The sequence below is a fragment of the Camelina sativa genome, chromosome 8 (assembly GCF_030686135.1).
Source record: "Camelina sativa cultivar CO46 ecotype springtype chromosome 8, ASM3068613v1".
NCBI classification, from domain to species: Eukaryota; Viridiplantae; Streptophyta; class Magnoliopsida; order Brassicales; family Brassicaceae; genus Camelina; species Camelina sativa.
The window spans coordinates 26,128,120-26,142,760 of record NC_141887.1 but is presented as its reverse complement, the minus strand read 5'-3'; the positions used below and the strand labels follow the sequence as shown (position 1 = coordinate 26,142,760).

At 35.9% G+C, this 14,641-nt stretch overlaps 4 protein-coding genes across 4 annotated transcripts; 3 read left to right on the top strand and 1 right to left on the bottom strand.

Annotated features, from left to right (window-relative positions):
* Positions 1–3,349: 3,349 nt before the first annotated feature.
* On the top strand, positions 3,350–4,693 carry LOC104708174 (protein EXORDIUM-like 4). Its single transcript, XM_010424681.3, has one exon. The coding sequence runs from the start codon at positions 3,576–3,578 to the stop codon at positions 4,413–4,415; it is 840 nt and encodes a 279-aa protein (XP_010422983.1). The 5' UTR covers positions 3,350–3,575; the 3' UTR covers positions 4,416–4,693.
* A 2,216-nt stretch (positions 4,694–6,909) lies between these two features.
* Positions 6,910–7,450, top strand: LOC104708173 (uncharacterized). Its single transcript, XM_010424680.3, has one exon. It carries the CDS (start codon positions 6,910–6,912, stop codon positions 7,264–7,266), a length of 357 nt encoding a protein of 118 aa, XP_010422982.1. The 3' UTR covers positions 7,267–7,450.
* Positions 7,412–9,476, top strand: LOC104708172 (pentatricopeptide repeat-containing protein At5g09450, mitochondrial). The gene is made up of 3 exons (XM_010424679.2): positions 7,412–7,761; positions 7,848–8,154; positions 8,307–9,476. The coding sequence occupies exons 1-3, from the start codon at positions 7,727–7,729 to the stop codon at positions 9,207–9,209; spliced, it is 1,245 nt and encodes a 414-aa protein (XP_010422981.1). The 5' UTR covers positions 7,412–7,726; the 3' UTR covers positions 9,210–9,476.
* Positions 9,477–9,549: 73 nt separating this feature from the next.
* Positions 9,550–12,882, bottom strand: LOC104708171 (transcription factor bHLH143). The gene is made up of 4 exons (XM_010424678.3): positions 12,559–12,882; positions 11,755–12,302; positions 11,475–11,654; positions 9,550–11,315 (listed from the first exon to the last, which is right to left on the bottom strand). Exon 4 carries the CDS (start codon positions 11,271–11,273, stop codon positions 10,290–10,292), a length of 984 nt encoding a protein of 327 aa, XP_010422980.2. The 5' UTR covers positions 11,274–11,315; positions 11,475–11,654; positions 11,755–12,302; positions 12,559–12,882; the 3' UTR covers positions 9,550–10,289.
* Between the last annotated feature and the right edge of the window lie 1,759 nt (positions 12,883–14,641).

Here is a 14,641-nt window from a genome sequence, read left to right as displayed (position 1 = left end):
TTTTATAAGTGTGGTGGTAGTTGTCGTCATTGCACTATAATTATAATGATTTTTATGTTTTCTTTTGTGTGTGTTTGTAAATTTTAACGTTTGCATGTTGTAATAGCTAGTGTATTACAATACTGAAATGACAATATTTAACTTAAAATTTTCTTATAATTCCTAAATGCAATATTAAAATTTGTATACATGTTTTATAAATATTTGTCAGAAAATGAAAATGTTATGCTTTTATGAACCATATTTTAGAAAAACTTTCAACGCGTTCGAACAAGAAAAAACTTTCAACGCAATTTGAAACCACATAATTCAATTATGCTTTTGTTTCGTATATAGATGCTCCAACTTTTACATTCTTTGACCCAAAAAAAAATAATAGGGAAAAAAACGGAGAATGACAATGATAGAAGTGGGCATGCATGCAACATTTGCCCATAAGACTGTTACGTTTACCCTTAAAGTCAAAAGTTCAGATATGGAGGGGAATGGGTGTTTTTAACATTACATACATGCGCCTAGCTAACTTTAATTGACTTTGCCGACATATATATATATATATACACATCTTATTCAAAATTTCATATCTTTTTCATCAAGTAGAAATATATCCAATCAAGTATTAATTAACTGTTAAGCTTATAATTGTAATACGATAATATTATATAATAGCTAAATTTCTATAAAACCATTTTTAAAATAGATGATCATTCATTTAATTTATCTGTTAACGTGATCTTTTGAATTTGAAACATGTTTTTAGTTGTATAACAAAATCTTGTTCCCGTTCTATCACATGAACTTCAAGCGGATATTTTGTTTCGGTTGCCATGCCCATTCCATTAACTTTGCAATTCCATTGTTCCATTCCGAGTTTCTTTTGACCGAAGCCCTCACCACCAACTTGTTGTAATGAAAAAAATAGCATGGTTTAATTTTAAATCAACTTATATAAAACATTAGACATCGTTTTGTTATTTTGTTTACCCGATTCGGTTTTCATATTGCTTAGAAATTAGAATAACGTTATCTTTTTGTTTTTATTTTTAAATAATTAAGTTATGGTTCTTCTTGAATTTTATTTGTAAGTTTCCTTCCAATTGGATAGCAACTACTATTAATGGGTGTTATAGTAGGTTAGGTCATATGTAGCGGCCGATTGATTTTATTTTTCTTTTCATTTTGAAGTTAGGCCATATAATGTACACAAATATCTGCTCTTGCCTTATGTATAATCGCTCGTTTCACGTATAATGTGTCACTTTCACAAGACATCAAACCATAAATGTGTCACATATCATGCCAACGAAGCATTGCTTGGCATTCGTATTATTTCATACTTTTGCCGCCTTTCATTTCAATTTATAGCCCTACGAATCACCTTGGCAACTACATATACCTATCCACACGCACGCTTACACCAAAACACATTTATATTTATAACTTGACAACAAATATTTAGCTTTCGAATAAGCCGGATAAATGTTGTGGGGTATTATTTTCTAGATTCGTATTTCTTTAAAAAAAAAAAAAAAATCTTACACGCTATTAGTTAGTCTATTGGTTGGAGAGATAATATTAATTAATTAACTTCAATGACCCAAACATATAATATACTATTATTATACGTTTTATTGTGTATTATTGATATTGTCGTTGTGTTGTCATTCAAATTAAAACGTGATATAGTACATAACTACATATTACTGACACAAATATATAACTATAATTTATACAGATTTGATGTAAACCTGTTGTACTATGAGAAATAAAATTAATGAGAACTGATTTTATGAAACACAATGTTACATAAATTAGTCCAGAAAAACAAAATATCATAGGAAAATACTTGAAATTTTGGTATATATTATGTAGTGACAAAATTCTGTAATTATAAAGATGAAAAAAGTAATTTAAATTATCTGCTAAAATGGTAACTGCAGTTATTTAATTTGTCCTAATCTTAAGGTTTTGTTTTCTATCATTGTACGGAAAGTTTGTATTGTCATAAACTATTGTGGTGACAGATATTTTAGTAGATATTTCTTTGTAGGACTGAAATTCACGTGTTAAATTTAAATTATACGAAGGCAGAGCTAAGGTAAAGATTACACAGAAGGGAGTAGTTTACTGACAAGGTGACGTAAAATAGGCGTATATTTCAAGTTCTAATAAACGTATCTTTACACATATGTAGGGGACCTGCGAGGCTCATCATCCTCGTATGTCGTGCCTTGACGTAAACGGCTCTACTATTTTTTACCCGAGTTTACATTTTCTACAGTTCTACTATCATATTCATATATGCAATTAATTGTCTAAGTTAACACTTAAGACCGTATTCATATTTAAATGTACAGAGAAGTGGTGCCGCATCAGATAACGTTTTGGAGGATACAGTTATTAATGTTTTTAATTTGAGGCCGCATCATTCGATGTCCATGCTTATAGAAAGACAGTATAGAGAAAAATTCTCAAAACGTTCTAGAATCTAGATAGATAAAGCAAAAGGTATATATAGTGAAAGATTTTTTTTTTTTAAAGAGGCGAATAAAGATAAAGATATTTCAAATTAAAAAGAGACTAAAGAAACGAGAAGAGTACTGGACCACGCAGATGTAAGGCAATAATTGACGTAGGAAAGGGCGTGGTTCGTACGCCTTACCCCTTCTTATTACTGACCACTGCTGAAACACACATTGTATATTTGATATTTCTATAGTATAACTGTATACATATATACATGTTGACAATACCTAGTTCATATTATTGAAATACGCAAGGATTTGGTCCCTACAGAAACCAAGTGCTTATCACCATTATGGGTTTCCTCAAATACAATAGATTTTTGAATAGCTGGAAGCAGCGTTTTACATAGCATGGTTATTACGATATTAGCGTAGTTAGTTGTATGTCGGTTTAGATAGATGTCTAGTTTTGCTGAAAGTTATCGTGTATATCGAAGAATCAAAGCTTTAATTCCAACTCCAAAAACGCCCATGTTTTAGTCAATTTGTAAATGTAAACTTGGTACACCCAAAAACGTTTTTTTTTTTTTTTTTTTTTGGACAAAGTGCACCCAAAAACGTTTAGAATGCAATGTTCTTTAAAACATTCACAGCCACAATTTTTTTTTTCTTTTTTTCTTCTTTTCAATTCATTAAATTGAATTAACGCACCTTTCAATGACTCCAGACGTGTACTGTTCAATGTAAATAGTATAAACTTTTATCCGGACATGCACGGAAGTGTTTATCCTTGTCGCATAATATCTACATTTATTTATTTTTTCTTTTTAAAAAAACACAAAATGATTATAATACACGTTTATGGAAACTACCACGTCACCCCTAGAAGAACCTCACTACAGGCTGTCCAAAACCCTTGCCTAACCAATTAAATATACCCACGTGGCGTACGTTGACATGTACGCTCTTCGCATTTTACAGCTGTTCAAAAATATTCCGGTTTAATATAAATAAAGCTCTCAGTGTGGCTTCACAAACCCATCATCGTATTCAAAAAACAGAACAAAACCTCTCTAGTCTCTCTGCCATCTTTCTCCTCCTCCTCCCAAGATGGCCTATAGTTACCGTTTTGCCATTCTTTTCGTTCTCCTCTCCACCACCGTCAGCCTCTCCACCGCCGCGGTTGTCGAGCAGAAGCCTCGCCACAGCGGCATTCCAGTGAAAGGAAGCGTCACTCTCAATCTCGTTTGGTACGGGAAATTCACACCAACCCAACGGTCAGTCATCGTCGACTTCATCCGCTCTATCGGTTCCCCCGCCGTCGCAAAAGGCCCCTCCGTCGCGGCGTGGTGGAAGACGACTGAGAAGTACAAACAAGGCGTCTCGAATTTAGTCGTCGGTAAACAGCTCCTCCTCGAGAACTACCCTATCGGAAAATCTCTGAAGAGCCCTTACCTCCGTGCTCTGTCAAGCAAACTTAACGGTGGTGGTGCTCGTTCGATAACGGTCGTATTAACGGCGAAAGACGTCGCCGTTGAAGGGTTCTGTATGAATCGATGCGGGACTCACGGGTCAAAGGCAAGTGGAGCTTACGTGTGGGTTGGGAACTCTGAAACGCAGTGTCCTGGTTACTGCGCGTGGCCGTTTCATCAGCCTATCTACGGACCTCAGTCACCGCCGCTAGTCGCGCCTAACGGTGACGTCGGAGTCGACGGGATGATCATAAACCTCGCGACTCTTCTTGTTAACACCGTGACAAACCCGTCTCAAGAAGCTGTCGCGGCTTGTACCGGTGTATTCGGTTCGGGTGCTTACCCGGGTTACGCGGGTCGGGTTCTCGTAGACAAGACGAGTGGAGCGAGTTACAACGCTTTGGGTCTCGCCGGTAGGAAATATCTTTTGCCGGCGATGTGGGACCCTCAGACTTCGACGTGTAAGACTTTGGTTTGAATACCAGAAGGTCTTGAATGAGACACGTGGCGAGGAATCAATGGTGATGGCGAGTTTAAAAAGCTTGTTGTACTCAAAACAAAAAAAACAAAAGTTGTAGATATCTATCGGTTTGGTTCGGAGGAGTTTGGGGAAAGGGATGTGTGTTGTTTTGTCGTTTTATTATGCCCTGTACTGTACTGTAAATTCGATCTTTGAAGTATGTGAAGATTAGATTTATATAAATATATTTTAATTCCGATAATAAAAATCGATTTGTAGTTTCCCCTAAAAAGAAATTTAACCTTATATTGTTATCTTGTTATAAATCAAGAGAATCAAACTTCATAGAGAACCGGAAAGCGTATTAAGAAATTAACTATGTTAAAATTTGCATTGATACGGTAAACAAAAAAAGAAGCATGATGAAAGAATAAAGGTGATGTTGGGACTTGGGGGATAGGAGAAAGAGAACATATAGAATAGTGTATCACTTTTTTCACTTTTAACTAAAGCTATAGGCTTAATAGGCTTTCGCGTATTGCTCACTAAACAATGGTATTATTACTATTCAATATTGTGGGAGTGGAAAACATGATTTAATTTTTATTATCCAGTTTTCCTACCAATCTAACCTTTTTGGTTCCTTGAATTAAATTATCCCATAAATTCTTAAATAATGACCAGTGGGTTGGTTGGTGTTCAGTGCTTGGAACAGGCTTGTCGAATCAATGGTATCTACTAGGTGATGAGAGTGAAAGCAGTAAGCTATCAATGAAGTAGCTCCAATAAAAGTTTGATAAAGTTTTTATTGGAGATATAAGTTACACCTACAACTATTTATATTCTTTCAATAAGGTCTCATGCTTTAAGAGTTTGGTTTGGTAACACTGAACCTCATAAAAAAAATCACCTAGGACTTTAGCGTCCAACTTCATTCGCATCCAAAGTCCAATGTTGTCCAGTCTATCTCGTGATTCTTTGCAGATACTCACTCCCCTCCACTTCAAACATCTTGCAATACCTTCACATCAGATCATTGAACTCAAATGATTAGTAATTTTTTTTTCGGTTTTCTTTTACTTTGGTAGACTCTAATACTTTTTGTTTTTGATAAAATATGATGAAATGTTTACGATCAATATATGATGCAAAATCAAACTGAAGAACTTTTTTTTTTGTGCAAAAACCAAACTGAAGATAAGTCTTTGATTCCCCTTTGTGACACAAGAATGATATGTTTTAAATAATAAACAGTAAATGAAAGACATTATACCTTTTGATCCAAATGATTCAATAAAAAAATAAAAATCAGTAAGGATTTCAATATCAAAACTAAAGACTCCAAAGGCATAATACTGCTGATAATTTTCAGCATAAAAAGTTTCAGCCCGATGATAGCAACTCCCCATATGATTTGTGTTTGTAGCACTTACCAAAAACCAAAATTTAATATTCTCATGCATTTGGTTATACATATAACTACTCTAAGAACAAATAATGAATTAGAGAGCCTGATTAGTTTATTTATATACATTCTTGACATACTGTCAAGCTTTAAGTTTACCAAAAAAAAAAATGTGGCAAACGACACCATCAACTCACTCAACACCGAAGGTCTTTTAAACGTCATAAACTAAAGCTCAACCTTTTAAACGACGAGCGGAAATTTTTTTCTTAATTATATCATTCTATGAAAAAAATAAAATTAAAATTAAAAGAGTGAAACAATTTCATACAAAAGCAAATTTTGGAACCGTAAAATTAGGTTTAAAACCTTTTTAATCAAAGGAAATTAAACAATATTTCACTAGCACAGATGGTAATTATACAATATTTCACTAGCACAGATGGTAATTTCTATAGTGTTGACCTCTCCAAACCACATATGATAATGTCTATAGTGTTGACCTCCCCAAACCAGGGTTCGAACCACCAATATGACACAAATAATTTTTTTGTTATGTAATTGACCTCCCTACATTTATTTCCTGGGTTCGCCAACCTCATATTAAAAAAAAAACAGATTTCTCCAAATAACCAACCGTTACATGAGAAAAATAAAATTCTTCGTGCGAATTTAATTTTTATCTTTAAATAAAGCTCTTCTCACGAAAGGAGAAAAAAAACTAGTATTATTATTATCACAACGGCCATATTCTTTCATTTACAGCCACGCGTACGGTCGTGATTCAATGAGCCGTTGTCGCCGTAGGTAAAGGGACGAATCCAACCGCGTTGTCTTTACCCTGTCCCCACTACACGATTTCACACTTTGCGTCTCAAAAGGAAAATATACAACCGTCCGATCTAACTCGTTTTCGCTTTTCTTAAATCAACGTTACAGATTTAACGCGTTCCTAAACAGCGTACCCCTATTTTTTTCCAACTCTATATAAAGAAGCTAAAAGCCAAAAGCCGTAGTCTTCTTCACCCAAATACAACAAACAACAGAGCAAGCAAACTCAGTGACAGCCAGCGAAACAACAAATTCATATCTCTCTCTTAAAATACCATGGCAATGTCGATCGCCAGAAGTACCATAGTTTTATTGGTCGTGGCGACACTCCTGATCTCTTCCGTGGTGGCTGCTCAGTCTCCTGCTCCAGCTCCAGCTCCATCCAGCGGCGGAGGAAGACGGAATATTATCTCTCCATCTTCGTCCATAACACCGACTCCTAAATCATCCGCATTGCCGCCTCAAGCTGATTCTTCTTCAGTCGACACTCCAGCACTCTCTCCGTCTTCCATCTCTGATTCGCCGTCAGAAGCTCCTGCTCCAGCATTGGGCAGTAACGCCGCTTCCAACAGATACACAGTTTTTGGTGCATCCGTCGTCGTTTTGGTATGCGCTGCCGTTTTGGCTATCTAGACTCTCTCGCTAGCTGGATCCGATGAAATCACCATTATTTCTTTATTCATTTTTTTTTTTTCCTACTTTCTCGATCCGTTTTGGATTTTGGTTAAATCAGTAGTCGCAAGACTCTTATTTCGAGTTTCCATTGTTGTATTGTACGGCCCCCCTTTATCATCAATATATCATAATTTTTTACTAATGATTTCAAACATTAAGCTTGAATTAATTTGAGGGAATTTTTTAAAAAAATTCCAACAAGTGAAAGTTGTTAACAGCTCATCTCTTCGAATTGCTCACATCGCTGGTATCGGCGGTGGCTTCTCCCTTACCGTGTGACCATTGTTTATCTGGGAGCTAATGGGCCGAATTTTATTGGCCCATTAAATATTTATATTTTCTAAGTTAAGTGATCGTTTTTTGATTTTTTTTTTTTTTTGTTCGTCAGTCGTCGTCACTCACACGAATCTAAGAATCCATGGCGACTCGCTCGCTCTTCCATACTCTTAGATGGTGAGTCTCTTTGTTTCTCACTGATTTCATTTTTTTCCGTTCTTTCCTGATAAAATTGATTCACAGTTCTTATAATCTGAATGTAGTCGATTGACGAATAACAATGGTGTTGTCGGCGGAAGCAATTTCATTCGCAACACCGAATCATCATCGCGATTCTCGAGGTCGTACAGTGCTGACGCAGCGATCGGAGGCTCCCTTGTCGATGAATCTTTCGAATCGGAGGAGAAAGACGATCTGAGGAGCCGGATTTTCAGATTGAGGCTTCCGAAACGGAGCGCGACTACTGTTCTCGAGAAATGGATAGGTGAAGGGAATCAGATTACAGTCAATGAACTTCGAGACATCTCCAAAGAGCTTCGGAGAACTCGCCGTTACAAACACGCTCTTGAGGTACCTAACTTCGATAATTTATTGGAATTCGTGGCTCCTAGTTTCTAAATTGATTGCTTTGTGTGAATTTTGCATTGAGGAGTGAGTAGTTTATGACTGTTTATGCCCAATAATCGCATTGCTATGAGCTTATTCAAGTCTCTTACGAACAGGTTACAGAGTGGATGGTTCACCATGAAGAATCTAAGATCTCAGATGCTGATTACGCATCACGCATTGATCTGATTTCAAAAGTTTTCGGGATCGATGCAGCTGAACGCTACTTTGAAGGTCTGGATATAGAGTCAAAGACAGCTGAAACCTATACTTCTCTCCTTCATGCTTATGCTGGCTCCAAACAAACCGAACGTGCTGAAGCCTTGTTCAAGAGAATCATAGAGACCGATGGTCTCAGTTTCGGTGCTATCACATACAACGAGATGATGACTTTATACATGTCAGTTGGGCAAGTTGAGAAAGTACCTGAGGTTATCGGAGTGCTCAAGGGCAAAAACGTTTCTCCGGATATTTTTACTTACAACCTCTGGCTAAGTTCATGTGCTGCAACTTTCAACATTGATGAGCTCAGAAAGATTCTCGAAGAGATGAGGGATGATGTTAGTTCTAGCGAGGGTTGGGTTCGATATATAGATCTTACTAGCATCTACGTAAACAGTAGTAGACTGAATAATGCTGAGTCTACCACACCCGTCGAAGCTGAGAAATCTATTTCGCAAAGAGAATGGGTCACATATGACTTCCTTATGATTCTGCACACTGGATTAGGAAACAAGGGTATGATAGATCAGATTTGGAAGTCTCTGAGAAACACTAACCAGAAATTGAGCAGCAGAAGCTACATTTGTGTTCTTTCTTCTTATCTAATGCTTGGTCATTTAAGAGAAGCCGGGGAAGTTATTGATCAGTGGAAGGAATCTAAGACGACAGAGTTTGATGCTTCTGCTTGCTCGAGGATTTTGAATGCTTTCCGAGATGTCGGTTTAGAGGAAAAAGCCAGCGACTTTCACTTGCTCTTGGTTCAGAAGAAATGCAGCTTGGAAAATGAGGTCTCATGAAATTGGAGTCTATGAGGAATAAGTTGTGAAATTTTTATGCTCTTGGCAAGAATCAGATCAAGCTCATCATCAGTCATCATTTAGGGTGGATGAATAAAATAGAGGATCCTTCTCTACACTGTGATTTTTATTTGTCTTTTGTTCTTTACGTTGGAGGTCATGAAACTCGTCGATTTCTTCACCAGAAGATTTTGCTTACGATTTTTTGTTGAAATAGAGGGAGGTTCTTTTGTATGTTGTTTAATAACAAGTGTAGCATATTCGCAAGTGTGCCTCTTTTATTGCTTTTAGTATAGAAACAATATGAAATTTTGAAAGGTTAAAACAAAAAACGACCATGTAAGAAGCCTTGTTCCATTATTAACATTCTTATAAGTTTTATATACATGAACATGATACACAAACATGGTTAGACTCACGAGAGAAACAACAGAAGCAAATAACACAAACACATAATAGTAGTACAAGTCCCTTGAAGAGCTTAAGAGCCAGAGATTTTGAAAAGAACAAAAAAAATGACAAGATATGGGATTGATAGCAACAGAAGAGTAATAATGAGACAAAAGAGAGTGGGGACATAAATTTTTACCTAATGAAAGTGAGAAGATTTCAATTTCCACAAGTCACAACCACCCAAAATATACTTTCAGTTTTTGCCTTTTTGAATTTTCTTCATCCACACCCACCACCACCACCATCACAGAGATATTATTACCCAGGAGGAAAAACAAAAGATAATTATTAACGATCAATGAGCACCACCAAGACTTTGCTTTTTTGCCTTCTTTCACTTTTCTTCCACTCCAAGCACAGAAGAAAGTGATCTTTTTTTGTTCTTTGTTTTTTTCAGAGAGAGCATGCCATATCCAAAAGTAAACCACTATTGATCCAGCTAGATGAACACTGGATACGGTCCCACTAGGGTCACCAGGCGTGTTCTAATTGTTTCAAACCCACGTTAATGAAATTGAGAGAATCTCTACATCAGTCCTTCACCTCATTGATTATCTTTTGTCCCTTGTCTTCTCTTTAACCAACCAAACATGCTTATCAATAAGAGCAAAATGGGTCTTAGGTTTTTCACCAATGGTTGTTTAAACCCTTTGATGAGTTGTTTAAGTTTCGCTTCAGCAACTTGAGGTAATCAATGGCTTCGTCCAGTAGTAAAAGAGCTTCTTTCCCCTTTGCCCCTGGAACTACGCTCTCGAGAATTCTCAGAGCAGTGTGAATCTTCTCTTTTCTTGACTGCTCATCACTTAGACCAGAACCCGTTTCTTGTTTGCTTGACGTGTTGGATTCAGGAAGTATTTCATCTGATAAGCCTTTGGCTTTAGTGAAGCTCTTGGTGGTGACCACAAGGGATGGTGATGAGTCTCTGGATGAATGGTCCAGTAGTTTCTGCCTTTTACAAAGTGGACCATCAACATTGCTTTCAGTTTCACCCAGTTCTTCTCTTGTTTTATAGCACGCTTGTTGTTCAACTGGGAATGGAGAGTGACCAGTGCTCATCACCTCATCATCACTCTCCCAACCATCATTGTCGTCTTCATCAGAATACAGCAGCGCGTTGATTTCCTCAGTGTCTTCGTGCATCTCTGACTCTTCTTCGCCATTAACATGATCTTCATGGAGCAATATATTTTCTGGACTGGCATGATCTTTGCTGAACCCTTTCTCGAGAATGTTCCCTCGCTCTGCATCCATAGAAGAAGGAAACCGCAAAGGAAATCCACATTGTAACAGACGAGTCTGATTCCCTGACTGATCGAATACTAGAAATCTTTTCCGAGAAGACTTGAGTGTTGCCCCCTCTGGAGCAGCAGCGTAGCTAGATCGCCCGTTCAAACATGAAACTTGTTTTCCACAAGACTGCTGACCATAACTTGGCAGCAAGGCCTGGAACGGTGGCTGCAAATAGCACAACTGACGCTCAGCTGCATATACTTTACCGAGTTCCGGAAAAGGGATTCCAGGACGGGAAGACTCAGTAGCTGTGTCCTGGACGCAAGCTTGAGGATTTAAGCCTAATGGCAACCATTTCTGCTGCTTAGTATCAAGAGGCATGCTCTGCAGTTTAAGCCAAGGAAACTTTACAGGAATACAATACTGCACGAAAAAAAGTAAAGGGAAAAAATTAGTTTACAAGGCTATGACTATAAACGAGATAGATACTATTAAAAACCCAACTCAAGAATAGCTATAGCCACAAACAGAATCAACATTATAAGTAAAAGTATAAAAAAGGGAAAGATTCAGTAAGCATACCTTATTGTGGAAGCTCTTGCTCAAATGTGTAATGAACGCACTGCTTCTTGATTCTTTCTTGAAACAATTGTATAAGAAAGTAGAGACAAAACGAAAAATAAAGGCCAGCTCCAAAAATACAAACACAAACTCACAAACCAACTACGTCACTGGTTTGAGTATATGTCTAAAGTATTCAGCCTGAAAGTGAAACACAGACACAATAGTGTTAGAAACAAGACTATCAATGGTGAAGTGTGACAAAAGAGGTTAAATAACATTTTTTTTTTCAGGAACAAACCTGACAATTATCCATCGGTTGAAAGCAAGCAATAACCCTCACTACAATTGTTGGTTTGTTGGAATCACCGTTGTTCTCGTACTTCAATGTTCGAAATCTTGTCTGACCAGCTGATTGACTTACCATCACTTTTCCAAACTCTTGATTGTAAAACTACTACAGTAGTTTGCTCCACAGAACAGAGCAAGCTTACCAAAAAGAAAGATGACTTGAAGTAAAAAAGAGAAAAGTATTTAGCTTTAAAGGGTTTTAGGAGAATGGTTTAGCTGATCCTATACTGATCACAATGAAAAACGTAGAAACGTTGGGATCCCATTATTAAAGAGATTAGATAAGATTTATAGAAGATGAGGATTACGAAGAAGAAGAAGAAGAAGAGGATTTGAAGATAGAGAAGAAATTTACAGAATAACACGGCAATAGAGATTCAAGGGCACAACTTTACGGTACACAGTGAACCAACTCATTCTGTTCTGTTCTCTTCCTATGCACTTTTTTAGATTTGTAACAGTTTCACTTCTTTGTTGTAATCCAGCTGAGAGCCAAATCTGAGACAAAAAAGAGTGGAACCATCTCATCAAAAACAAAACCAGATATTATCATAACAATTAAAACTATTGCAGCATTGAACAATTACATATTCTGGGAACATCACTTTTCATTATGCGTTAGTTGAATCAAAATTTTCTTCGAGATTCCTAATTTTGACACCAAATTTTTCCCCAAGTAACAAAAAAGAAAGATAACAGAGAGCAGAGAGAGACAAACAAAAGGATGATTAAGTTGATTCTCATATTAGCTTACCGATAGGAGGAAGCAAATAGATCCAGAGAGAGTGTAAGAGACTTTAGAAGACGAATCAAGCAAAACTCTAACGGATAAGAGAAGAGAAGAGAAAGCTCAAATCTTTACGAAAATAAGGAAATAAAAAAAGTGGGCGTGAAGACTGAAGAAGCTTTTGATATTTCTGCTTTATACATGTTCTTATTTCTTTGTGACAATTTTACCCTTTCCAAACACTTTATTTTTACCGTCAATAATGATGGCCCAATGGGATTACAAGGAAAAGAAAAAAAAAACAGTTCACATCAACCATGCATGTATGATTAGATTTTTTTGGTTTTTGTCAATGACCCAATCAATAAGCCTTAGATTTTAGTTTTTGATTGAACTATTTTTGGATAACAATTTCGTTTTCTTCAGTTAAAAGCTAAACCGGATTACACTTTTAGCATGAGTTGGGTTCATTTTTCAATCAAATAGTATATATACCTTTTTGTGTAAGATTAAATTTTGCAATAGATTTTACATTTAATCTGGTTGAACTTAAAATATCATGTAGAACTTGCATATTCCTAATCCAGTTTTAACTTTGACCGAGGCAATGGCACGACTCGTCCGGACGAGGGAGCTGAAGAACGTGTCTATATGTAATTATGCTGGTATATATATAATGGCAAACCCTCACGATCCATAATTGATCATTTCAAGCCATAATAAGTTGTACTAAATTTAAGTAAATAGTACAATGGTGATAATTTCAAAAGATGTTTGTTAAAGTAAAACCCGTATGTTCGTCTTCTTTTTCCCATTTTGTTTTTTTTTTTTTTTTTTTTTTTTTTTTTTTTTTTTGTCTTTTGGGGCAACGTTTCTTCTTTTTAATTATGAGCCAAATAGTGGAAGTGAGTATTCAACATTTGTTTGGTGGTTTCCTTTAATTATTACTTTTCCTTTTATAGGTGCGTGGGTTAAGGGATGATTTTAAACATCTTCGATGACACGAGACAAATTGTGAACTACATACATACATCGTAAACATTGTTGTTAAGTTTTCTTTGACTAGTTTAGAAGCTATGTATAGCTAGCTAATGAAACACCATTCTTTACGTAGCTAAACCTAAACTAAACACGATTATTGTAACATGATATTTTAACAGACTATCGTAACTTAATAAGTGATTGGTGTGAAAAATGTTGGACCATTCACCAAATTCCATGATCATAGGAGTAAAGAAGAAAAAGAATAAAGAGACAAATTTGGTGAAAGAAGAAAGAAAAAGAGATGCAAGTGAATGATTAAAGAAATGCACGGGGAATTAGTAAGTGCTTAATTGCCTTGACGACTTCTTCTTTTTTTCTTTTTTTTTTTGCTTTTTGGAATATTGTTTCTTTTTGTAAAGGTTAATTTCTCGTTGAATCTTTTTTCTTTTGGTTGATGTGAAATGAAAATAGTAGTTACCGTGTGAGACCAGTGGACCCAAATGCTTACTATGTACTACATTATGATTTACAGTACTTCAGAAATCTTTATAATTATAGGAAACAATTATTATATTGTTCTATGCCGAAACAATCACTATTTTTATATTCCTGCCTTGCTTGTAATTTGTAAACATCCTCCATGATCACTATTCTCATTAATCAAAGTATATAGCTGTTTAAAAAGAAAAAAAAAAAGTAAAAAGTCAGTTGAATGACTCCATAGAAATTTCAGTTCAGAATATTGAGACTGGGCTTTGGTTAGATACTTAGATGAGTGACCATACGAGATTGGGCATATTCAATCCCTTGGTCTTATTTTGGCCCATGTTCTCACTTTGCATAAACATCTCTCTTTTTTTCTTTATTTTTCTCATGACATAAGCATAAGAAAAACAAACACCAAACCATCCTTATGCCAACATATGCAAGCAATTTATTTGATTTTTCTTTTTCTTTTTTTCACATAGATAGTAGTATTTTTTTTTTTTTTTTGGGTGCAAATGGAGATAAATGATCTAACCAACAAAATTTTAGAACTGTTTAGTTAAACTGTTGACCATATTTTTAAAAACTTTTCACATGACTAACATCAGTCATCAGAGGCGATATTTGATAATTAACGTCA

Excerpts from the sequence above, each read along its gene's own strand:
- LOC104708174 (XM_010424681.3), top strand. The coding sequence starts at position 3,576 with ATGGCCTATAGTTACCGTTTTGCCATTCTTTTCGTTCTCCTCTCCACC.
- LOC104708173 (XM_010424680.3), top strand. The coding sequence starts at position 6,910 with ATGGCAATGTCGATCGCCAGAAGTACCATAGTTTTATTGGTCGTGGCG.
- LOC104708172 (XM_010424679.2), top strand. The coding sequence starts at position 7,727 with ATGGCGACTCGCTCGCTCTTCCATACTCTTAGATG. Across the intron at positions 7,762-7,847 it reads CTCTTCCATACTCTTAGATG|TCGATTGACGAATAACAATG; the intron begins GTGAGTCTCTTT and ends ATCTGAATGTAG. Across the intron at positions 8,155-8,306 it reads GTTACAAACACGCTCTTGAG|GTTACAGAGTGGATGGTTCA; the intron begins GTACCTAACTTC and ends TCTTACGAACAG.
- LOC104708171 (XM_010424678.3), bottom strand. The coding sequence starts at position 11,273 with ATGCCTCTTGATACTAAGCAGCAGAAATGGTTGCCATTAGGCTTAAAT.